Source organism: Babylonia areolata, chromosome 20 (assembly GCF_041734735.1).
Source record: "Babylonia areolata isolate BAREFJ2019XMU chromosome 20, ASM4173473v1, whole genome shotgun sequence".
NCBI classification, from domain to species: domain Eukaryota; kingdom Metazoa; phylum Mollusca; class Gastropoda; order Neogastropoda; family Buccinidae; genus Babylonia; species Babylonia areolata.
In genome coordinates, this window is record NC_134895.1 from 29,968,351 (window position 1) to 29,995,109 (window position 26,759).

Consider the following 26,759-nt stretch of genomic DNA (forward strand, 5'->3'; position numbering starts at 1 on the left):
GAAAGTCAGGGCATGTCCAGATGCCGGTGGGCCTGCATGTTGCAAGTTTAGGGGCCTCCAAGTACCCTGTAGTTTGGCTTGGATCCACAAGGTACCGTATGGACATGTATTGCCGCTTGGAGGCACTACATGGGGCTTGTAGTGAAGAGGCTATGTACTGGCAGGAGAGACTTACGCAGTCGGCTTTCTTTTCGCAGTGCTGTTACACAGTGCTAGCCAGCAGTGAAGGCTGAAAGTGAGAGGTGACAATCACACAGACACTTCACCAACACACTAGGCACTTCACACTACCAGAAACACACACACACACACACACACACACACACACACACACACACACACACACACACACACACACACACACACACATATATATATATATATATATATTTGGAAATAAGTCATAAGTTATATGACTGTTCTGTTTTTGTTTTTAGTGTTGTTCTCATTCTTCAGTGGTGTATGTGTGCATGTGTGTGTGCATGTGTGTGTGTGTGTGTGTGTGTGTGTGTGTGTGTGTGAGAGAGAGAGAGAGAGAGAGAGAGAGAGAGAGAGAGAGAGAGAGAGAGAGAGAGAATGTGGTTACATATGATGACGTTTGAAAGTGCTGCTCACATGTGTACAAGATTTATAGAGTCATGCAGGGTGGATTGGATTGGTTTGGATTACTTATTTGTTACAACAGATTTCTCTGTGTGAAATTTGGGCTGCTTTCCTCAGTGCTGTGTAATCCATTGAAAAAACAACAAACTTTGTGTCTGATTTATTTGTTCATGCTGCATATGGATCCTCAGTTAATTGTCTCTTCCAAACGACCAGCAAAGTCTAATATAAGGTCTTCACAAGAATGGAAACTAGGGCACTCACTTTCTAGTTAGGTGCTTTACAAAATGTACATCTTTTTCTGTTTTTCTTCCTGCCTCTTATTTCAGCCTGTTTATGATTATATGTCAGTGTAAATATGCACACACATAAGTGAAATATACTTTTTATTGAGTGTAACAGGTTGCCATCAAGGGTTGCCAATGATGGGGTTTGACATGAGTTGAGGTAGCCAGGCAGGCTGGTGGTGCTGGAAGAGGGAGGAAGATGGGCTTTTGGAACCAGCTAGGTCTGCTGCTGTGGAAAAACTTCACCCTTCGCCGCAGACAGCCGGTATGTCCTTGTACAGGAATGGGAGAAACATAACAATGAATGAGTTTAAGTTCTGGCAATTAACCCCTTCAGTGCCACACATTATTCTGACTTGTGCTTCCTGTTTGCCTGGCAGGTTTTGGTTGCTGAGTTGATAATTAACATAAAATTCTGACACACAAACATGAACACACTGTCCATTCAATGGGTTAACCATGAATATGAGATAAACAAATTTTTGATAATTTCTTAAAATATAGATTGTACAGTAAAAGCAGCGGAGAAAAAACAAGAAAATATATGACAAGTGTCTCCATACATTATGTACACAGAGTCCTGACTTTTAGTTCAAACTTCTGATATCTCTGCACAAACTCTTTCAAATGCACTTTTTTTATGCAAACACACATACTTGCACACACACACACACACACACACACACACACACACACACACACACACTCCAACTGCCGTGCCTGTCTGTGCCACACCCACTCACTTTATGCTCATTTTTAGACAATAACAAAGAAACACTTGATTACACCATATACACCTGCAGCTTGGTTGTAATCATGAATAGCCAATAACACTTTTTCCTCTGATATTGATCGATCGAACAAATACGGCATTGTCATTACAGTCTTCAAACATTTTTTCTACATAATCTTTCTCAAGCAGTGCTCAAAAATGATTATACCATTGTTCTACAGAAATCTGATTTCTAATATATTTTCTTTTTGGTAGAGTACTGTGTGTGTGCACGCGCGCGCTCACACACACACACACACACACACACAGAATGAATGAATGAATGAATTTTATTTCTGAGGGTATTACTAGAATTAGCATAAAGCGCTTTTTTTCATCCTTAGGGAAAAGGAAAATGGGAAATGAAAAGGAAAAAAAAAAAAAGAAAAAAAAGAAGAAAATAAAAAGAAAGTTAAGACAAAGTAATGAAATGAATTAACAAACAAAATCACAAAAAAGAAAAGAAAAGAAAACATTATATCCAAGCATCATATTCATTACAAATCATGGAAAGAACAACATGAACAGTTGTAAACATACTGGTTAGAACAGCATATACACACAGGTAAAATGTGAAGAAAAGAGAGGGAAAGAGAGAGGGGGAGGGAGGGGAGAGAGAGACTGACTGATTGACTGACTTACAAAGGGAAGGAGGGAGGGAGGGAATGAGAGAGAGGGTGAGTGAGAGAGAGAGAGAGAGAGAGAGAGAGAGATGCTACGGAAAACAGTACCATCACATGACATTTCTTATTTTCTGTACAGAATTAGCAAATTTTTACATCAGATAGTTGTGGTACCTTTCTTGAAATGCTGAGACTTTTATGAACATGAAAACTGGTTAAGATGCTGTTCAAAAGGCATCCACAAGTGTAAATAAGACTAGATTTAAGTAACACTAGGGAGTGGTACCATCATCTCATTGATGTTACAAATTGTGTTTGTAATGAATCATTGTTTCAGACACACAGGGGCACAACCAGACATTATCTTTAACATAGTATGAGTGAATTTCTATTTTAATAGCAGTATATCCGAATCTTTGTAGTAAGGGATAGTTGACAAAGATTTCAGAAGTATGAGTTTTACAGCTCTTCAATGCAAATTCATAAGTTGTTTAAGAACATTTTCGCTTGACATATCCCATACTGTTGATGCATATATATAATTTATATGTGGTTTGATATAAGCATGGAAAAATATTTTCCAACAGTGCTTGTTTAAAAATGTTTTATTCTAGATAGTTGATGAATTTTTATGGATAAAATTTTGTAAGTGGCCACTTATGTTGTGACAATGACAGGTTATTATCAATAACAAGACCAAGAACTTTGTGGTGACTGACCTCTTCAATCATTTCACCATTAATGTACAATGGTGAATGGGGGTCGGAAGGATTTGGCGCTTTTGTCTTGTGACAGTGACAATGTATTTTGTCTTATTCGGATGTGAGCACATATGATGGAGTTCAGACTGATTTAGAATACCATTCATACTTTGTTGCAGAGTTTGAGTTTTTTCTGTTTTATGATGTTTTATATGTATCATTGTATCAACTGCAAATAACTCACAAGATGGTTCAATAGATAGGGGTAGTTCATTAATATAAATAGAAATTGATAAAGGTCCCAAAACTGAACCTTTGGGTACACTGTAATTGATAGGTAAAAGTTGAGATTAGGATCTTTCAACAGAAACCATTTGCTTTCTGTCAGACAAAAATGAAGACATGAGTTGTAAAGTAATTTGTGATAACCCATAAATTTTTAGTTTTCTGAGGAGAGTGTGATCAATAACATGAAATGCCTTAGAAAAATCTACAAAAAGATCACCTGTAATTTCATTATTATTGATGTTAGTAAGTCACTTGTCAGTTAATTTTGTTAGTGCTGTACGGCAGGAGTGGGTAGGACTAAATCATGGTTGATTTGGGTTGAACAGACTACATTTGTCAAAATGTTTTAGGATGTGTTTCTTTAGATGACACTAACAGTTTAGACTGTATATATACTATATAACTTTGCCTATAATTTGAGGGATCCGAGCAGTTACCATTCTTAAAAAAACAGATCTAACTTTCATAATTTTGAATGCTTTAGGAACCTGATTTTTTTTTATATACATAAGTTTAAAATTTATGTCAGTGTTTCAACAATAACAGGAGCAGCCATTTTTAGAATTTTGCCATTTGTACTATCAAGGCCTCTAGTACCCGTCTGTTTTTAGTGAACATGAGCATTGTACACATCATGAGTGCACATAGACTGAATAATCAAAGTGGATGTGATATATTTGGATATGCAGAAGTCTTCCAGAACATCTAATTCATTAAGGGTGGTTTTACTGTTTTTATTGTAGAGCTAGTAATATTACAAAAGTGACCATTAAGGTTTTCCGAGGAGATATCTTTGAGCAGTGGGTTTTGTGTAGTTATATTTTTATTAGTTAGCTGATCAATAGCTTTCCAAACCGATTGACTATTCAGTTTAGAGGAAACCATTTTGTGAAAATACTTCATTTTTGCTAAACATTTTAAACCATTGACTTATTTCTTTGTATTTTGAAATCCTGTTGGCTCCCTGTTTCTAGCAGCATGTCTCTCAGATTGATTTCATTTCCTAAGCTTTGATTTATCCATGGCTTCTTGAATGATTGAGTAAATATCACATCATAAAAAAAAAACCCAAAGAGGCAAAGACAATTGTCTCTGTATTGAATAATGCACAACATCACAAACAAACAAAAAAGAGAGAGAGAAAAAAAAGGCAGTGTCTATACTGTTATAGGATTTCCAACAGCAACAGGCAGCCGACTAGTTAAGTACCCAGTAGTGCGATGCAGTCAAGACAATGAGAATATGATTGTTTATGTCACAAGATTATTTTCCCCTTTTTTTTTGTTCCGGCATTCTGTGACACACATTGGAGTTGCAGCATATGACACACAAATCCAGATGGCTCCAAAGAACAGGACCCAGTCACATAATCACACATCCTCATGATATGCATACATTCATAATGCATGGACACAATGATTAAACCATCAAAATAATATTTAAAGATAGAAAAAGAAACATGAAACTAATGTATCTGTGTGTGTGAGAGAGAGAGAGAGAGAGAGAGAGAGAGCTCTGTTTACCTTTGAGTATTTATCTTAACAGATGATTCCAACAAAATATGATGGTGCTAATGATGATGATTAATGTTTTCATTTGAGTAATACTGTAAGTAAAAAGTCTTGTTTCAGATTCGGGTGATCATAGAGATTGTTTGGCCTCTCTGCCTGTTTCTTATCTTGGTGGCTGTCAGATTCCGTCCTGACCTGAAAAAGAACAAACCTGAATGTGAGTTCCTCTTTCTTGGAAGATGAGTTTTGATCAAGTTAATGCTGAACTGTAAATGTTTTTAATTTGCAATATGAATATGTCAATTGACTGAGAAAATGTATCTGGGGGAAACAAATGTGTGAGGTTTTCATTTGCCAGATAAAATGTGAACTGAAAAATGTGTCAGTCAATGATAATGTCTGCAATGAGTGTGTATCCATGTATAGAATTATAATATAACTGATGATACTGATCTATTTGCTTGGTTTTTTTTTTAGGTGAAATTGAACTTCAACCCATTAACAAAAAGTACATGTCTATGAATTATGCTTCTGTTTCAGGTCATTATGATGGTAAAGCCATGCCCTCTGCAGGTACTTTGCCCTTTGTGCAGAGTTATGTGTGTAACTTCAACAACACATGCCACCAGGAGATCTCTGCAGATGAACTGCCAGGAAATGTGCCCTCATTCAATGGCTCTGTGTAAGTTTGTGGACCATATTGCTAGAAGAATGTCACACCTGCAAAGTCCAGTCATCATCTTCCAATGCTTAGATCCAGAATTGTTCATGCACAGTGATGGAGAGCAGCAATTTGAAATATATTAAAAATGTTTCATTGTTCACTGAGAATTTTTTTTTCTTAAAAACTGCTGTATAAAGATTTCTTATTCTTACTGTTAGAGTATTACAATCATTTAGATGATTATCTATGAGATGTGCAGTTGGTGCACAGCTGAAACTGCCTGTGCCAAGTGTTAAAATGGATTTGTTCCTTGTGCAGGATATCCTTGATCACTGCAGACATTCAGAATCTGCTTGGCAATGACACAAACAGGGAGATCATCAGGCAATTGATTGAAGACTTAAAAACATTTCAGCAGGTTGCCAGTACCATTGCCACTGGGTCCTCTGTGGGTATGTGCTCTTTTGTCATTTATTCCATTAGTTTACTTGGTGGAACTTAATCTGAGGTATGATAAAAAACAAAACAAAAACATCAATGTGACAGGCATAACTCGTATTATTTTTTATTCTAACCCAAAACATATCTTTTCTTCTTCTTCTTCTTCTTCATGGGCTGCAACTCACACATTCACTCCTATATTACACAAGTGGGCTTTTGCGTGTATGACAATTTTTACCCCGCCACGTAGGCAGCCATACTCCATTTTCGGGGGTACCCAAAGCATTTGAGAATGAGCCTAAATGAAATTACTAATATGAATGCAAATAATATTTGCAACACAGCTTTTCATCAAACAGCAAATCTAGAATGATGTGATTTTTTTTTTCAGATTTATTTTGTTTTATATTGAGGTATAGTGCTAAAAGCACAATGTCAGTCTCTTTGAAGTCAGCACTATCAAACATACTTTAATTTAAACTGTAACCCAAAGTAAGGGTATTTAAAAGCAGCTGTGTTGTTTCTGAAGAAAAAGGGAGCAATAAACAGTATACCTGTAAAACATTCTTTCTAGTTAGTTAATGATATATACTGGTTAGTGCGTTTGGACCCCAGTTCGCTTTGTGAACAAATGTCTGACTTGGTGTTAGGTTTGGAAAAGCTGAGCAATAGAGGAAAGAGATTAACAGTTCTCTTGATTAACTGGTAGGGCAAAAACATGGTCACCAGCTGTGCTTTCCCCTTGAATCAAAGTGGGAGGCAACAGTGAAGAAACTGGTATAGCTTGTGTAAAGGACACTTGTGTACTTCACATAGCAATATTGAAAATGTAACATGTATTTCAGGTGGTGTGAATGTCTCTGGATTTTTTGTGGATCCAGAAGGCATTCGCCAACAAGTGCTTAAACAGAACATCAGTCTGACCCCTGAAGCATTGGACACTTTGTTGAATGCTTCACTGGCTGTTGACAGGGTGCGTTCATTGTGCTGTCGCTGAATTTCTCTGATGTCTCATATTCTGATGTTTACTGAAGATCTCTGTGTTTGTCTTACACTGTTTCTTTATCTCCCCTGTTCTCTCTCCATCTCCTCCCACTCAGTCTCCCCTTATCCCGTCTCTTTTCTGTCTTTCTTTCCACAGTGACTGTCGCTGTTCTGTTTTTTTCTGTTTTTCTGTCTCAGTCTCTTTGTCTCTGTCTTTCTCTTTCTCTCTTTCTTCCATTTCTGTTGGCTGTTTCTTTGTGAATTGTTGTTATTCACTTTTTTGACTGTTTTTTGTTTGTTTGTTTGTAATATCGGTTTCTTTCTCTGTCTTTCTCTCTCCCCCCACCCCTCTCTGTAGAATCCTTATACCTTCACCTGTTTGCGTATTTGTCTGTAACCTATGTACATTCTCTGCCTTGGCCATCTTCCGTTTTTCTACTGAAGCATGTTTTTTTGTTTTCAAATTCTTTTAGGGACTTCTGTTTGGTTTCTTTATTGACGCATTGCTGATTTCTGGCCTTTCAGTACTTCGTTGGTGGGTTTCACAGTTTATTGTTTTGTAGTTTTTTAGGGGGAGGGTAGTCATGTTGGCTTCTTCAATGTTATGCTAATGACTCTGTTTATTAAAATTTCTTTTAGTCATAAGATGAAATGGACATCAGATTTCCTGGAAAAAAAAGATTTTATGCTTTCTTTTATATCATGTATTAATTTGTTCGTTGAAAATTTAATTTTTTGGGTGTCTTTTGTTTTTGTTTCGCACATGTTTTGATTTTGTTTGAACAAGAAACTTAGAAAACATGCGATAATGAAAAGAAAAAAAAAATCAAATATTCACATGTTTTATAAAACAATTCTGATGGAATAACAGATTCATACAATGCATAATTTGTTTTCTGTTACTTTTTTTCCTTGTCATCATAAATGTTTTAATTCATATTTAGATTCACACATGCATACAGAGAGATGGAGAAACAAAACAATATTTGGCCATGGTAAAGTGTTGCTGTTTACTCTTATAGAATATATATGAATGTTGTGTTTGGAAATAACACAGCCTTTCCTGTTGTCAGGTACAATTTATATTTGGTAATTTTCCAGCAAAACATATATGTCACAGGCCATATTTCTCATTAGGAGAAAGAAGCTTCCTTATTTTGCTACACATGTGGTTTTACCTGTGTGCTTTCAGATCCTTCTGAATGAAGACTGGAAAAATGTTAAAAGTTTTGCTGTGGAGTTCATCAACACCACCACAGCAAATTTCATTTCCGTCAATGAGTCGGCAGCCCGTCTGCGGAGGCGTGTGTGCGAGGACAATGCACTGTTTCATTACCTCAACTTCCCTGACAGGTTAAGGGGTGGGGAAATGCAGTCTCAGCTTTGTAACCTGACTGTGGACCAGGGGACAGAACTCTTGAGGGACTTCCGCTCTCAGTTTGATACTGCCTCTGCTGTCAGTGAAGTGAGTTGATTGGTCATGTTTGTGGCAGTTAATCTGTTCACAGTTTTCACATGCAGATATGAGATTTTTCTGTAAATTTATGGAAATCTATAAATCAGAGAGCCGCAGGGGTGGATCCTGAGATTCGTGTAAATCCGATGAGAAAATCATGGGGTATATTTTTGTGTGACAAGTTCGTTTTCTGTTGATCAGACTTATGTGTTGATCCGTATTCCCAAACGGTTGGGATTCTTATCTGATTGAAAATGCAGCAAATTTTATGCTATAGAAAACCTGTTTGAATACATGACTCAACGTCATACCTTTCTTCACATTGTGCTCATGGATCTAAATCTGAATCTGAACTAAATATGCTCAAAACTTGAAAATCTGTTTAGTCCATATTCTCCGTTTATGGACCTTGTAGTAAAGAGGCTTTTAGAAGAGAGCAACTTGTCAGAGCAAATTCGGTCACAGGTTACCTAACTTCAAGAAGGGAGTAACTTGTCAGAACGCCAGATTTGGTCACAGGTTTCTTAACTTTTAACAGAGAGTAACTTGTCAGAGCGCCAAATTCGATTTCCTAACTGTCGATTGAAATGAAGCCCACAGTTGTCAAAATGTCAATCATGACAGAAGACAATCTCTCTCTCCATGGCACACATGTTTAGGCCACTTTGAAAAACAGACGCCACACACACACATACACACATGCATGCACACATACATGCACGCAACAAAAACTTTACAAGTATTTGACGTCAACATTTTTCTTGTGCTGAAATTGTGTCAGCTGATGACACAGTATTCCACTCCATGACTGCAGATGATTTAGATCCAGGATGCATTTCCGGTGCGCCAAATATGCATTCGCATTTCGTGCATGCAGTATTATATCTTGTTCAAATGTGCATGCAGCCTGTCTCTCATTTGGACATCTGTACATGTGTTTCTTTATCACCATTCTCTTCATTTTTGAATGGCTGTATATCTGTAAAGCTCAACGTTACTCCTCCAGCTTTCCACCCTTTCTATAATAATAATAATGGTATTTATATAGCGCTGAATCTTGTGCAGAGACAAACCAAAGCACTTTCGCACCATTCACACGCATGCACAACTCTAAAACTGTAGAAACTAAAGACAGGAAGGGCAGGCAATGGGGGGCTATTTTGGGAAGAGGTGGGTTTTAAGGCCAGACTTGAAAGAGCTGAGAGTGGAAACTTGACGAAGCGAAAGAGGAAGTTCATTCCAATCGCAAGGTCTAAAGACAGAGAAAGAATGGCGGCCAACAGTGGAGTGTTTGAATCTGGGAATGCGTAAACAGAGTGGATCCGAAGCCGATCGTAGTGAGCGAGATGGAGTGTAGAGGTGAAGGCAGTCACAGAGATAGGAAGGGGCAGTTTTGTGAATACATTTATAACATAGAGTGCTGATCTTGTACTTTATTCTGTGTGAGACAGGGAGCCAGTGGAGATGTTACAAAAGAGGAGTGATGTGCTCAGATCTTTTCTTTCTGAGGATGAGTCAGGCAGCAGAGTTTTGTATGCGCTCAAGGGACTGAATGGATGAAGCAGGCAAACCAGACAATAGAGAGTTACAGTAGTCAAGGCGAGAGAGAATGAGAGAAACAACAAATCTAGATGTTGTGTCAGTGGACAGATATTTCCGGACAGCACTGATGCGCTGCAGTTGACAGTAGCAGGACTGACATGTCTGACTGATAAATTTTTGCATGGACAGTGTATTGTCAAGGACAACACCGAGGTTCCTGACTGACGTGGAAAGAGGGATAGATGTACTGTCAAGTTTGATTGTGTCAATTGGGATGGAAGACCGTTTTTGTTTAGTTTCTATGATCATTGCTTCAGTTTTGTCCGCGTTCAATTGTAACTTATTTCGAGTCATCCAGTTTTGAATGTCCAGGAAGCAGTTGGATGTTCTTGCAAGAGCAACAACAATTTTTCAGGGGTATCACTCATCTGGAGTTGAGTGTCATCAGCATAAGAATGATGACTGATATTATGGCGGTTGATAATTTCAGCGAGAGGAGCAGTGTACAGTGTGAAGAGCACTGGGCCTAAAACAGATCCCTGTGGGACTCCATGTTCGATTTTAACGGGTTCAGATTGGAAATGATCAACAATGACAGACTGGAATCCATCAGTGAGATAAGATTTGAACCAGTTTAGAACAGTGCCGTTGATACCAAATGTAAAATGAAGACGGGAAAGAAGGATTGAATGGTCTATCGTGTCAAAGGCGGCTGACAAGTCGAGAAGAGTGAGACGGGAAATTTTTCCTGAGTTGGACGCTATCAGTAGATTGTTCAGAATGTGGAGGAGAGTGGTTTCGGTGCTGTGATCAGCGTGATAGGCAGACTGAAATGGGTGGATGAGATTGTTGAAACATAGGTGCTTGTTGAGCTGCTTGAGGACAGCTTTTTCAAGGAGTTTGGACATGGATGGAAGATTAGAAACTGGTCGATAGTTTTTCAAAATGTTTGCGTCAAGGTTGGGTTTCTTCAGAAGAGGCCGGACGATTGCAGTTTTGAAAGTGGATGGAAACGTTCCAATCAGAAGGGATGAGTTGACAATATTGGTGATTGTGGGGAGAAGATGTGAGACACACTGGGAAAGACCGAGGCTGGAATAGGATCAAGCTCACAGGATTTTATTGTCATTTCTTTCAGGATTTCATGAACTTCTGTTTCAGTCAATGGATTAAAGGAATGGAGAGGAGTGCCGCTGAATTGAGGATCAGGATGAACAGGTTGGAAAGACATTTGGTCTAAGATGGTACGAATATTTTGGACTTTGACGAAAAAGAAAGAGGAGAAGACATTGGGGAGTTCAGACAAAGTGTAAGCAGAAGGAAGAGGAGTCTTTTTTGCAGTTCCAAGAAGATTTGACATGACAGAGTAAAGAGATTTGGTGGATGTGGCATCGAGAACTTGAGAAGAAAAGAAGTTTGTCTTTGCTGATGAGATCGTATGTTTGACTTTATTTATTTGTTTTCGGAATATTTGATTGTGGACTTTCAGTTTTGTTGATCGCCATCGTCTTTCCAGTTGGCGACGTTTGCATTTTGCAAGTCAAATGTCTTGTGTGTACCATGGGGTGGAGGGTCTTTCAGGGAGCATGCGGGTAGTGGGGGGTGCATGTTCATCCAGCAGTTGAGAGAGGACAGTGTTGTAATGTGTGGATACATCGGTATGGGAAGAAATTTTGGAAAGGCGTTCAGCAGCTTGAGAAGAAAAAGTGTTAATGTTGATGGATTTCAGGTTGTGACGAGTAACAGATTTTTTGGTTCTGGTAGGTTTTGAAATATTAAGCAAGAATATAACAGCAGAATGGTCGGAAGAAAGTTTGTCAGTTACAGTCACTGACGCAACCATAGCGAGTCACGTGCGATTAGCCAGTCCAACGTATGGCCAGATCTGTGTGTTGGTTCTGTAACGAACTGAGAGAGAGAATGAGTGGACAGAGATAGACATAGGCGTTTGACATCAGTGGAAGTCTGGTTGCCGAAATGAAAATTGAGATCTCTGAGGATAATAAGTTTGCCAGAACGAAGGGTGTAGTAATCAAGTATTGTTCGGAACTCATCGTGAAACTGAGAAGACGTTAGGTTATTTTTACAACTAGGAGGAGGACGATAGAGACAACAGAAGATGATTGAGTGACCGGGAACACTGAGAATGACTTCTAGCATTTCGAAGGTATCATGTGGAAAGGTGTGGTTATGGGAGAAGGAGAGGGAAGACTCCAAGATATCTCTGTAGACGGTGGCAATGCCACCTCCACGAGACAATCGAGGAAGTGACATAGTTTTGTATCCTGGGGGGGTCAGTTGTTTAAGTTTGGGTTCGTGACCTTGTGACTTTAACCAGGTTTCGGTAAGAAATACGATATCAAATTTTTTTTCAAAAATAAAATCAGAAATATAGTCAGTCTTTTGATCAGGGCAGACAGATTGAGCATTGAACAGACAGGCATGAAAGAGATCAGAGGTAAGGAGAGAGGAATCTAATGGCAAAGCAGGTGAGTCAGGCAGACAGACAGTGGAAGAAGAAGATGGTGACTGAGCAGTGGAGGACAATGGGAAGGGAGAAAAAGGTCCGGGAGTTGAGACAGGTGTGGCAGGAGTAGGAAGCGGAGCAGAGGCTATCACTGACACGGGGGATACATTACAGTTTGGAATATTGTCATCAGAGGGGACAATGTCATGGGAAGTAAAAATGTTAGCAGGAACACATGTGTTGAGGTTGGAAGCAGCACAAACAGCGCCGCATGAAGTGGATCTGTCGACACACACAGGTAACACATCAGGGGTACTGCCAGTAGTGCTGTTGGGGGTCCGTACGGAAACGACAGTTTTGATGGGCTTTTGTTTTCTCTTTCCTGCTCAGCGAGTTCATCTTCGCGGCAGGCAAGCGCCTATATCTGTTCCTCGCAGGCACACAACTAGGTCAGGGGTCAAAGGTGCAGGTTCAGTTGTAAACAGTTCAGCGCGCAGGTACAGAACAAAGGGAGGGACGTTGCGCTCACCTTGACAAAAGCTGCCCACCTGTCCACAACCACTGAACGTCACATTTTGCACGTGTACAGGCGTGTTGAAGGGAGAGATGAATGGCGGGCCGGCGCAGTTTAAAACTGACAGGAAAGCGGAAAAATAAATCCAGAACACAGCAAGTCTGATGCAGATAGGGGCACACACACACATCCATTGTCCGAAGGGATCCATGACGAAACACTCTGCAGAATCCAACCACACAACACCAAACACAACCAACACAATAAACAAAAATACGGAGAGCTAGAATCACTCAGCCTGTTAGGCATGCGACCTTGACCTCACCTCACACACACTTTCTGTAAAAGTGTGTGTGTGTGTGTGTGTGTGTGTGTGTGTGTGTGTAGGCACATGTTGGCAAAGTCATGAGTTGAAGGAATAGGACACACACACACACACACACACACACACACACACACACACACACACACACACACAGAGAGTTTTACTGAAAACAAATCACACGCACACTCTGACTTTAGATGTGTTATTTGTTACCAATCCAGGTCTTTAAAAAAGTATGTTTGTAGTTTTATGAGTGTATGTGTATCTTTTTACTTGTTTATATATATATATATATATATATATATATATATATATATATATATATATATATATATATATATATATATGACCAATTCAGTTATACTCCATGCTCCTTTTGAATTCTGTTTTAGATGAAAATTTATATTTTTCATTGCAGGAGAGCCTTCCAAATGCCTTTTAAACCAAACCAATTTTGGATTTAGCTGCTCCTGCCATTTAATATTTATTTTCAGTTCTTGTCAGGTCAGTCATTAGATCTGCTACTGGTAACCTGTAATCCAGTACAACCTGTTCAGGGTCGGGTTGCCGGCGACTAAACCGACACTCCCACCGCTCTCTTCTGGGACTGGTGAGGTGAGTGGCTAGACACCCTTATGGAATTAAAAACAAGATCCATAAAGATCGTCGGCTCAGGAGAGCCACCGACGGCCATCTTGCTCCACCATGCTGTGTGCATGCCACACGCAGTTAGCCCCTGGGGTGTGTCTACCAATGCATGCGAAGTCTGGATCCGGCAGAATCTGCGGAAGAAACCTATCGGTTCAACGGAGAGGAAGGCGGTTACAGCAACGCACTGTGGAGTGCAGAGAGCAAGATGAGACACCGAAAGGATATCTTGGTCATCCACTGCATCCGTGCTCATCCTCCAGTCGTCTCAACTTAGTCTTGCCACTGGAAATTGGTGAACCCGGATGAGAGTGAGGTCGACATTGCGCAACTCCTCTTCACTTTAAACAAACTCATCGCGCAAGTCATCAGTCATCCTTAATGACCTTTCATCCTTCATCCTTTCATCACCCCCAAGTCCTGTGGCGACAGGCGAGCGACGAAACGACAGGTGTGGGTACACTGGCAGTCACAGCCGCAGACCTGCACGCAGGAGGCTCAGGCCATAGGGTTGTTCATTGACAGGAGCAGCGATGGAGCTCGGCAGCCGTCTGAGGAGCCCTCTTTAGGAATGCACTGCTCACCTCCCTGGCATGAGGAATGGGCTAGAAAAGGTGCCCTAAAAATTGCCTGCTCCATATCACCCTGGCCAGCATACCGCGGCTGGCTGGGACCCTACATCAGCGGTCGAAACAAAGAGAAAGAAAAGAAAAAAACAAGCATCGTTCCTCTCACCATTGGTGCTTGGAACATAAGGACTGTCCTGGACAGAGATGACGCAGACAAACCCCAAAGGAGAACGGCACTAGTTGCATCTGAACTCGCCAGATACAACATCGACATCGCAGCCTTGAGTGAGACTCGGCTTGCAGGCGAAGGCGAGCTCAGTGAATAGGGATCTGTTTACACCTTCTTCTGGAGTGGACAAGGAAGCGAAGAGCGACGTGAGGCTGGTGTTGGTTTTGCAGTAAAAACAGCACTCGTCAGCAAGCTAGCTGGAATCCCAAAGGGAGTCAACGATAGGCTTATGACCATGAAACTCCCACTGGCATCTGGCCAGAAGCACCTCACCATTGTCAGTGCCTACGCCCCAACCATGACCAACCCGGATGAAGTGAAGGTGAAGTTCTATGAGGACCTTCACTCTGTCATTGCTGCTATCCCAAAAACAGACAAGCTCATCATTCTTGGGGACTTCAATGCTAGAGTTGGCTCTGACTACATCTCCTGGGATGGAGAGATTGGAAAGCATGGCGTGGGCCACTGCAACCCAAATGGATTGCTTTTGCTTCAGACCTGTGCAGAGCACGAACTGCTGATAACCAACAGTTTTCTGCCTCCCTACCCATAACAGGACGTCATGGATGCACCCTCGCTCAAAGCATTGACATCTCATCGATTACGTCATCGTCAGGAAAAGGGATAGGCAAGATATACGTGTGACAAAGAGTATGTGCGGCGCCAAGTGTTGGACAGACCATCGCCTTGTAGTCTCAAAGCTGAATATTCGAATCCAACCCAAGAGACGCCCCCAAGGCCAGAAGGCTCCAAAACGGCTCAACATCGCTAAGCTGAAAAACATCACCATCAAACAGACCTTTGTGGAGCTGCTGGAAGATCGTTTGGAATCCGCCTCTCTGGACAACCAGAATGTGGAGTCTTGACTGGAGGACCCTGCGCGAGCTGATCTATAGGACAGTTTCAGAGACCCTGGGACCCATGACCAGAAAGCACAAAGACTGGTTTGATGAAAACTGTGATGAAATCAAGCAGCTTCTGGATGAGAAACGCTGTCTGCATCAAGCCTACCTGAGCAACCCAAAGTCCACATCAAAAAAGGATGCGTACAATGCCATCCGCAGGACTGTCCAGCAAAAGTTACGTCAGATGCAGGATAAGTGGCTGAGTGGCAAAGCTGATGAGATATAGGGATATGCTGACAGGCACGATATGAAGAGGTTCTATGATGCCTTAAAAGAAATCTATGGCCCCACATCCTCAGGATCATCCCCCCTCCTCAGTGCAGATGGGAATACCTTGATCACCGAGGAGAAAATTCTTGAACGCTGGGCTGAGCACTTCAACAGTGTCTTAAATTGCCCTTCCTCCATAAATAATGAAGCCATAGATCGTCTCCCACAAGTCCCCATCAATGAAGCACTGGACGATCCGCCAACACTTCTTGAGACCCAGAAAGCAATCCGTCTGCTATCCAGTGGCAAAGCACCTGGCTCAGACTCCATACGACGGGCGCAATAGCCGAGTGGTTAAAGCGTTGGACTTTCAATCTGAGCGTCCCGGGTTCGAATCACGGTGACGGCGCCTGGTGGGTAAAGGGTGGGGATTTTTACGATCTCCCAGGTCAACATATGTGCAGACCTGCTAGTGCCTGAACCCCCTTCGTGTGTAAATGCATGCAGAAGATCAAATGCGCACGTTAAAGATCCTGTAATCCATGTCAGCGTTCGGTGGGTTATGGAAACAAGAACATACCCAGCATGCACACCCCCGAAAGCGGAGTATGGCTGCCTACATGGCGGGGTAAAAACGGTCATGCACGTAAAAGCCCACTTGTGTACATGCGAGTGAACGTGGGAGTTGCAGCCCACGAACGCAGAAGAAGAAGAAGAAGAAGAAGACTCCATACCAGCAGAGGTCTACAAGTATGGAGGCACTGTGCTGACTGAGAAGCTCCATCAGCTGTACTGACTCATGTGGAAAGAAGAGACGATCCCCCAGGATTTCAAAGATGCATCTATCATTCACTTGTACAAGCGAAAGGGGAACCGGCAAGCCAGTGATAACCATTGGGGCATTTCCTTGCTCTCCATCGCAGGCAAGATACTTGCCAGGATCCTACTAAACCGCCACACAGCACACCTTGACCAAGGTCATTTGCCTGAGAGCCAATGTGGATTCCGGAAAGAGCGCGGAACCACCGACATGGTGTTTGCTGCAAGGCAGCTGCAAGAGAAATGTCAGGAGCAAAATGCTGATCTGTTCTCCACCTATGTCGACCTCACTAAGGCCTTCGACACCGTGAGTAGAGAGGGACTGTGGAAAATCATGGCCAAGTACGGATGCCCTCGGAAATTTATTTCCTTGGTCAGCCAATTCCATGAAGGCATGCAGGCTCGAGTCCAGGACAATGGCGAAACATCTGCTCCTTTTCCTGTCACAAATGGTGTCAAGCTAGGCTGCGTCCTGGCGCCGACACTGTTCAGCCTCATGTTCTCTGCAATGCTTACTGATGCCTTCAGAGATGGCAATGTTGGAATCGGCCTAAAGTACCGAACAGATGGCAAGTTGTTTAAGACAGGACCCCAGACACGGAGGTGCTTGCAAAAGCCACCCTTCCCAGCAACTTCACCATCCTGATGCAATCCCAGCTTCGCTGGGCTGGACATGTGGCGCGCATGCCTGACCATTGCCTGCCCAAAAGGCTCTTCTATGGCGAGCTGCAACAAGGGAAGAGATCACACGGAGGTCAGAAGAAGCGCTTCAGAGATACTCTAAAAGTCTCTCTGAAAGCGTTTGATATCAACCCTGACTCCTGGGAGGAATCTGCAGTGGACCGTGACAAATGGCACGCTGCTGTGCACAAAGGCGCCAAGTTGTGCGAGGCCAACAGGACTGCTGCAGGTGTTCAGAAGAGGCAGGCCAGAAAGTCACGGGCAAACAAGCTCCCTGACAGTGATATGCCTGTCTTTGTCTGCCCCAACTGTCAGTGAACATTTTGTGCGCAGATTGGACTGTTCAGCCATCTGTGCATTCACAGATAGATTCATGAGCATCCCCCCACCACCCTCCCCCCATCCCCCAGCTGGATGACAACGATGGTCATCATCGATCTCGATGGACACACACCATTTATTTTCAGTAGATATTCTCCCCCTTATCCTGCCTTAGGCATAACCAAATGTAGACCCTAGCACCGCCCTCCCCACCATCCCCATGCTCGCCAGTTTCAGTAAATTTAAAAATTTTAGAATCTCATCTCTGCACATTGATGACTTGAATCAGATTAAAGACATGATTCATCAAAATGAAGTATGTCTCCTATCATAGAAGAAATACAGAACTTGATTGGTTGAAATGAAGTCAAAACAACTGAAACAGTTTTGACGACATTTACTGAAAAACGATAGCAGATGGATTTTACGCAATTTTAGATGACGAACTCACCCTCTTTTCTTGGACTTCAATGGCAAATGGGTAGTCAGAAGCGGTAGTTTTCAAGCACCCCATACAAGAAAAACACGTTACAACTGTCCTTTTATTCCTACAGCAATCTGAACACACAACCTTGGTAGGCAGCACACACATTACTGACATATCCACTGGTGCTATTCATTTGCTGTTACGTGTGTGTGTGTGTGTGTGTGTGTGTTTTAAATAAAACTGATGTGCCAATATGAAAGTGTGGAAATCTTAGTTATTGTATACCTTTTCAAAAGTCTTTACTGGCAGTTGAGAGTCATGAGTTTTACAATAACATGTTTTACATATTTGTTCAGTATCATAATTCAGCTATTATGTGTGCAATTCGAGATTTATGATTTATAATGATTGATATTTTGTTGCGGGGTTTCTCATTCAGGAATCCTTTATTTTAATGTATGTGTTACTTTGCAACATATCCATTTAAAAAAAACCCCCAACTAAACCTGCCTTTGAACAATTCGAAATGATTTTATAGAAGCATTTCGTACTCTGACATTGTGCTGTATTTTTTTAAATTTTTATTATTCATGTTATTTTACAAAATGTGTGTGTGTGTGTGTGTATATATGTGTGTGTGTGCATGTGAGAGAGAGAGAGAGAGAGAGAGAGAGAGAGAGAGGATGTAAGGGGACTTTGGTATGTGTGTGGGAAATGTACCCGCTGTGTTGTATTACTTGCTTATGTGTATTTAACTTTATATGTTGCTTTTTTTTCTTTTGTCCAACCTTTGTCATGTTGTGTGTTGGACTTGGCTGTGGTCTGAGATATTGTGTAGGATGAGTGACAAGCCTGTGGATGCACAATTAATTTCCAAATGGATGAATAAAGATGTATGTTATTGTATTGTATTGTATTGTATTGTATATGTGCAGAAAAAAAGAAGAAAAAAGGTGAGGATAAAAAGACCAGACAAAAAAAGACAGTTAAAAAAAAAAAAGAAAAGTAAAAGAAAGTTGAAAAAAAGAGGAAGGAAGCCATACAAAAAAAGAAGTAAAGTTGGAATAAATAGGTGGATGGAGGCGACACACACTCACAAAAAAAAAAGAAGAAAAAAAGTAAAGTTGGAATAAATAGGTGGATGGAGGCCACACACACACACACACACAAAGAAGAAAAAAAGTAAAGTTGGAATAAATAGGTGGATGGAGGCCACACACACACACACACAAAAAGAAGAAAAAAAAGTAAAGTTGGAAAAAATAGGTGGATGGAGGCGACACACACTCACAAAAAAAAAGAAGAAAAAAAGTAAAGTTGGAATAAATAGGTGGATGGAGGCCACACACACACACACACACACAAAAAGAAGAAAAAAAAGTAAAGTGGGAAAAAATAGGTGGATGGAGGCGACACACACACACACACACACAAAAAGAAGAAAAAAAGTAAAGTGGGAAAAAATAGGTGGATGGAGGCGACACACACACACACACACAAAAAGAAGAAAAAAAAGTAAAGTGGGAAAAAATAGGTGGATGGAGGCGACACACACAAAACGGGAGAGAAAAAAAGGAGGTCTGTTGACAGTTTGACACTGGTCAGCTGTCATGTTATATCGCTTGTTAAAAATTTGGCACTGGTGTGTTGTCATGTTGTAATGCCAGTTTACAATTCGATACTGGTCCTTTGTCATGTCAGAATGCATGTTGACAATTTGACACTGGCCCTTTGTCATGTCAAAATCCTATTGACAATTTGACACTGGCCCTTTGTCATGTCAAAATGCCTATTGACAGTTTGACACTGGTCCTTTGTCATGTCAGAATGCCTGTTGACAATTTGAAAATGGTTAGCTGGTCAGAATGCCAGTCAACAGTTCTGCTTGAGCAAAAGCTCTTATTGACTCACTTGTGTAAACAAAGTGAGTCTATGTTTTAACCCGGTGTTCGGTTGTCTGTGTGTGTGTGTGTGTCTGTGTGTCCTTGGTAAACTTTAACATTGACATTTTCTCTGCAAATACTTTGTCAGATGACACCAAATTAGGCATAAAAAGAGGAAAAATTCAGTTCTTTCCAGTCATCTTGTTTAAAACAATATTGCACCTCTGGGATGGGCACAAAAAAATTTTAAAAAAGAAGCCAAATTATATGCAAACTGAATTTACTGTTATATTTATATTTTCTTATTCTCTAAACTTGGCACTTTGATCTGATATTCTGACACAACAACAAGAGCAGTCATTATTATCATTTTTTGTTCAAACAGGAACTTCTTTTGCTAAGCATGGAAGTTTTATTTATTTTGCAAATGTTTTGGTGCAGATAGTAAAAAAGGGAAATGAATCTGTAATTAATGCTCGGGGACTTAATTTGCTTTAAACTGATCTTTCTCATCTTAAACATTACATTTTGAAATTATACTCAATACATAAAAAGCTTGTGTGTTTTACTGTCAGTGTACAGGGCTTTCACTATGTTCATTCGCCCAAGTGGTCTTTTTCGGAAAATACTAAAATCAATACGACGAGTGGACTTTATAGATCTATTGGCTGAGCCCGGAAGGTCATGGGCAAAAATCAATTGCGTACACACATTTATACACATTCAAAGCGCGTGCTCATATTCTTCGCGAACACGAACGACGCCATTTTGTTTCAAGTTGTTGACCTGCCCGTTCAATCCTATATTCAATGGACAATACACGATGACATGTGATGGAAAGTTGGAGAAGGAGACTGTTAGATATTTATTCAGAGAAAGATTTGTGAACGCCTCATCACTTACTGGATTATGCCCCAAACTGCCATAAAAATATCCACAGAATCAGTCGGAATTCACAGTTAAAAATTGTAAACCATGCGAGTTAATACCCTTGAACTGATGAAACGCAAAAATTTCCAGTCTTGACTTTTCTTAAAATGAAGTCCTTTTCACTCACCCAAACATGCGGGGTTTGAATCTGGTTAGGACTTTTTTTTTCTTTTTTTTTTTAACCCGAAGCTTTATAATAAGAAATACAGAACACAGTTTAACGATTAGATTTTTTTTGAAAATGTTATATTTGTGTTTCAAGATGTCAGTTGGAGAGCTGTTTGATGATTTAGTACTCAGTTTAGGAGAGCAACAAAATAAAAACACAAAGTAAGGGGGAAAAAAAGTAAAAGAAAAAGAAATGTTTGAAATATACGGGCAAAAGATTTGACCTTAAAATATCAAAAGGGGCTTTGATACATGTAGTGTGAGGTACTCATTTTTAGCATGATGACATCATGGGCAGTTATGTTTTTAATGGTACTGTGAAAATTACCTTGCATAGTCATTTAGCATCTTTCTGGAAAGCTTGAAGCATTCTACTTCTAATTATAGTTATGAAAGGGTGATTAGAAACCAAAAATGTAAGAGAAATTATGCAAAATGGTATGTGCATTTGGCGTGTGTGGCTGTCATATTACATTACCTTCTGACACAAGCCCATTAATGTAGAGCTACAAAAAAAAAAAAAAAAAAAAAAAAAAAAAAAAAAACTGAAGGGAAAAAAGGAAACGAAATGAAAATGACTGAAATATAAAGGGAAGAAGTTTGACTTTAAGATATCAAAATGTACATCAGTTCAAGTAGCACTGGGTTGTCATGCTAGCATCATGACATCTTCAGTGTTTCACTTTTCCTTGGAATTGAAAAGTTAACCATAACAGTCATAGAACAAACTGTCAGAAAGCTGCAAACATTATATGTCTTGTTATAGTAGAGAAAAGATAATAAGGTGCAAAAAGAAGTACATGCACTGGACTTTGGTTGCTGTTATGTCAGTGAAGTTACCATTTGACATACAACAGATGATCAGGCAGACCATTTCATTCTTGCAAATCAGGCATTGGGGAGTTTAGGCAGGTTTACAACTCCTCTTCTGGAAGTGGAGGACAATTTGAACAACTAAGGCCATTCCCCTCATGATGTCAATCTGTCTTTCAAGTATATCTGATTACTTTCAGAATGCATTGGTAGTGGGTGGCAGTTATGTGGTGCAGGGTTCTTGGCGATCAGAATGTAGTTGCCATTCCCACTGCTCTGGTTGAACAATGGGAGACAAGTTGATCCACTGCTGAAAATATATTGCACAACAGTGCTTTTAGTGATCATACTTCATAAATCAGAAATTTAAAACAAAATAGTTCAAGTAATATATTTTTAAAATGTGGAAAATTAGTATACAAGTAATATCAGTAAACAGTGAAGACATAATCACATCAATCATTAATACTGATAATGCACTGATAGCATGCTTTGAATAATGCATTTTCACTTTATCTGAACTGATTAAGACATATTTAAAGTCTGCAGTAAAGAAAATATGTAGTTACTCACCAATAGTAGGTTTGCAAGGCAATGCCATCACCAGAAATACTTTGACTCATGAAGCTGTTTTCTCCATATCTCTGTTCATGCCAGTTTACGTAATAGAAAGTAAACAGGTATAACAGCTCAGTTTGTGTCTTGTCAGCATGTCATGTTTGTAAACTGCATGTGTTTTGTCCCAGTTTTGTGAGCCACATGTTTTGTGTATTCTGTGAGCCTTGCAGTGCATGTACAGTTGAATCTTGACTCGGATGAATGATGTACTAATTGGCTAACACTGTTTAGGTGGAAAGACTGTTGTGTTTGCTCTGGGCAGTCAAAGAGAAACCAGCGAAAGAGGTGGTCAACTGTACTGAGGAGCTGAAGGGATTTATGAAACTTTATGGAGGCAGTCATGGAGACACTTGATAAGGAGAAGACAGTGGAGGAAGACACTTTATCTTCTTCTTCCTCTGTGTTTGTGGGCTGCAACTCCCACATTCACTCGAATGTATACGAGTGGGCTTTTATGTGTATGACCGTTTTAACCCTGCCATGTAGGCAGCCATTCTCCGTTTTGGGGGGTACACTTTATCTAAAAGACTGCGAAGAGATTCAAGAACTTAGAAGATGAGCAGACCATGGCTACAGTGGAAGACTGCAGCATGGAGACTGCAGCAGAGGTCTGCATCACTACATTCCATGTGAGGATTGTGTTGCAAAGTTGGCTCCAGAAGACAGAAATGAAAGACAGCGCAGTGCTCTAGAGGTCGGTGCCACAGCAACAGAATAAGTTGGGTCTTCATTCATGTGGCTCAGTATGTGTATTGTAATGTGTTGTGTTTTGTGTTTAAGTATATTCAAAGTGTGCAGGGATTTGGGGAGAGAATTGAATGTAAAATATAAATTCTTATTTGGTCTTGGTGTGTGGAATGAGTGAGTGCAGAGGCGAGAGGGATCTTTTTCCGTCTTATTTCTTTGGTGTTTGTTCGTTGCATGTTCTGTTCAGTGGGCACGAAAGAAATGAAAGTCCACATCTGAAATAAATGTTGATGCATCTCTTGCTTTATACATTGATGCCCCCTTTTATGATGATAAATGTGAAGCACATTTCTATTGATAACATTACAATTTATTTCTTTTGCAATTTTTCCCTTAGGCTTTCTTTCTTATGGACTGACTGGTGACATAGCATGCCAGTCATAAAAGTGTTCAATGACTGACATAGAAGAAAGTTTGTGTGTTTGGTGTGGTGTGGTGTGGTGGTGGTGATTGTGTGTGTGTGTGTGTGTGTGTGTGTGTGCGTAAAACTCTGTTGTTTGGGTGTTCTTATTCCATTTTTTTTACAATGTGTTAACAGTTGTTCAATTTATATTTAGCACACTGAGCATGTATATGCTGCACATCACATGTAGTTTAAAAATTTTTTTTTTATATAATTATAGTTCTTGAAAGATTTACAACATGGACTTTCTTTTTTTCTAGATTCTGTATTTTTCCTTTGTGTTTTATCCCATTTTTTGGTATTTGTTCTCATAAAAGTGTAGAAGTTGTTTTTTGATCATTTCATTTCAAATGGGATTTTTAAAAAAAGGGCAAAATCATGAAAATGCTGAGGAACTTCACTTACCAATTTCTTCAAGTTTGTATTCTAATAGGAAAACATTTTCTGTAATGTTTTTTCTGTTGCAGATAAGAAATTATGTCTTTTCCAACACAGGGACCAAACCCAATCTTGACCTGCAACTGCTTGAGACAATTGGTCGCATTGGTTCTGATGTGAGTATAAGTGTGCTTCTCTGAAATGTTCTGGATAGCAAGCTTGGTTGCATTTCCTTCACTTTCAGAAAAAAGGGTAATATGAATCAGACAGAAAATTACAGAAATTATGTGTGTATGTGTGTGTGTGTGTGTGCCCACTCACATATGCATCTTTACCCAGTGATGGGGGGGTGGGGGGTTGTGGGCGGCGGAGGGGTTGCATTCTGTTTGTGTGCATTTGTGTATGTTTGTAAACTTTTCTTTCTCTCTTTTCTTATATCACTTCCTGAAGATTTTTAGAGATTATTAATGTTTCCAGACCTGTCAGGCGTAATAAGAAACAGCCATCGCAACAACTCTTTCTGTCTGTCTCTTTTTCCCCCACTCCTTCACTCTGTTCTTCTGTCTTTCTCCCTCTTCCTTTCCCTTTGGTTTTACTTCTTCTCTGTCCGCATCCTTCCCTACCTTCAGGTTCAGCAGCTACAGGGCATCCAGCAGTTGAGTGAGCATCTTCAAGAGCTGAACCAATCCTTGAGTAATGCCACAGGACCAAAGAATGCCAGTGATAATCTGGGTCATTTGTTCTGTGGACGAAATCATCCCATCTTTGATACGGAGGGCAGTGAACAGAACAGTTCTCAGGTTGAGGAGAGAACTCGAGAAGAACTTCGGATGCGTGCAGGAGCTGCCCTGGTGCAGGGACTGTGTAAGATTTGTCTGCGTGGTTTGTTGATCATAAACATATCTTGTCAGTCTAGCTTAATTTTCCTGACTGTTATTGGCTGTGCTGAGTTAAACTGCCACAGGCAACAATGTTTTTTGTGTTAGCTGTGCTTGACTATGTGTGTGTACATATGTATGTGTATATAACAACATGCATACATATGAATGTATTGTGTGTGTGTGTGTGTGTGTGTGTGCGCACACGCGCATATGTCTGTTAATGTATGTTTGTGCATGCCATGTGTGTGTATGTGTTGAGGGTAGCTGTTAGGTACACATGTATGTTAAAATGTATGTGTGCACTGTGTGTGTGTATGTGTGTGTTTGTGCGTTTAGTCACATTTTGGTGTATTGATGTAATGTGTTATGAAAACAGAAGTGTTTTTGTAAAGCACCTAGAGCAGACTGTTGTGAATATGATCATTTTGTCCTATACCTTGCAGAATAATATTGGCATGAATGTAATCTGTGTGTCATAATCACAGAATTGTTAAGGAATCATAAATCTTTTTTCAGAATATCCATATGATTTGTTTTCATGCTGAATGTCAATTTTGTGTTGTCAAGCCAGTGAAAGTATTCAGTATTTTCATTTTCAGTGATTCAGAACATTGGTGTAAGTATGATTGCAAATGAAAGAATAATGAGGCTAGGAGAGTAAAGGATTAATAAACAGTGTAGAGTGGTAACTCTTTCCATGTACAAGGTACACAACTTCAAGCCAATGCTGCTTATGCTACAGATTCAGCTAGCACACAGGTAAATAAAAAGTATGGAACAAACCCAGACACTTCCTAAAAAAAAAGATGCTCTGGGCTTGTCCCTATGCCAGTTATTTGACAAGTGCACACAGCAGAAATGACAAAAGAAATGTGCAAACACAAATTAGCTTTTATTCAAGAATGGCATAGCTTTTTAATTCTGAATATTCCACACAGAATACATGGACAATTCACAACAAACACATGGTTGCCTTGTTGGGTTTTTGACTCGAAATGAAAGAATAATGAGGCAAGGAGAGTAAAGGATTAACAAACAATAAAGAGTGGTAACTCTCTCCATGTACAACTTCAAGTCAATGCATGCTGCTCATGCTTCTGAATCAGCTATCACACAGGCAAATAAAAGGTACATTGGAACAAACCCAGACACTTCCTCAAAAAGGAAGCTCCAGGCTTGTCCCTATACCAATCATTTGACAAGTGCACACGGCAGCAATGACAGAAGAAATGTGCAAACACAAATTATGATACAACTTTTTAAGCTTGTTAGCATGGCAATAAAAACGACAACAAACACACACACCAAGCTTTAGTATTGAGTTAGTCACTTTTGTAATACAGTTTTTCATTTTTATCCAATTACCAAAGTGTTACAGGTTGCTTTTTTTTCTGTACTCAGTTTTTCAGTTTTTGAAGAAATTTGATTACCTGTATCTTCTTTGGAATTGAATATGTGTTTTAAGTATTCCAAATTCTCCTTATTTCAGCAAGCTCATGTCAGACACTATACACTGTCCTGGAACGATCATCTGTATCTCAAATCCTGTGGCGACAACTTAAACCCATTGTGCTGGGTGTTATACCGTACGCCCCAGATACCCCAGCTGTTCGGAAAATCATTAAACAAGTAATATGTTTTGTTTCTTAATACATTGAATCTGTATTGAGTCATTTTTATGTGTCATTGCTCCATTCATCAATGATCTGTCATACATTACACCTGAAGAACTATTTGGTTGGCTTTGTTCATTTTTAGAGTGAACACAATTATTGTAGAACATTGAATTACATCATCATATTCACTTGTACAAGTTTTAAGATTATAGTTGTTGAATCCATTTTGCACAAAACTAAGTATTATAAACAGTTTGTTGGATTTTTGAAGAGTTGTGGTTAACATATGCTGAGGGGAGAGGAGGGTGGAAACTGCAGCCACAAATAGTGAAACA

At 40.1% G+C, this 26,759-nt stretch overlaps 1 protein-coding gene across 4 annotated transcripts in view; it reads left to right on the plus strand.

Annotated features, from left to right (window-relative positions):
- LOC143295389 (phospholipid-transporting ATPase ABCA1-like) overlaps window positions 1–26,759 on the plus strand; it is a 177,073-nt gene that overhangs the window by 6,121 nt on the left and 144,193 nt on the right. For all 4 annotated transcript variants that reach the window (XR_013057013.1, XM_076607059.1, XM_076607061.1 and 1 more), the window contains exons 3-11: window positions 1,006–1,155; window positions 4,906–5,002; window positions 5,326–5,467; window positions 5,768–5,901; window positions 6,736–6,863; window positions 8,067–8,339; window positions 24,017–24,103; window positions 24,557–24,791; window positions 26,298–26,437. Coding sequence is in view for 3 of the 4 variants with exons in the window: in XM_076607059.1 (XP_076463174.1) it covers window positions 1,090–1,155; window positions 4,906–5,002; window positions 5,326–5,467; window positions 5,768–5,901; window positions 6,736–6,863; window positions 8,067–8,339; window positions 24,017–24,103; window positions 24,557–24,791; window positions 26,298–26,437 (1,302 nt within the window). In the remaining variant the exon portion in view is untranslated. The remainder of the gene's footprint in view (window positions 1–1,005; window positions 1,156–4,905; window positions 5,003–5,325; window positions 5,468–5,767; window positions 5,902–6,735; window positions 6,864–8,066; window positions 8,340–24,016; window positions 24,104–24,556; window positions 24,792–26,297; window positions 26,438–26,759) is intronic.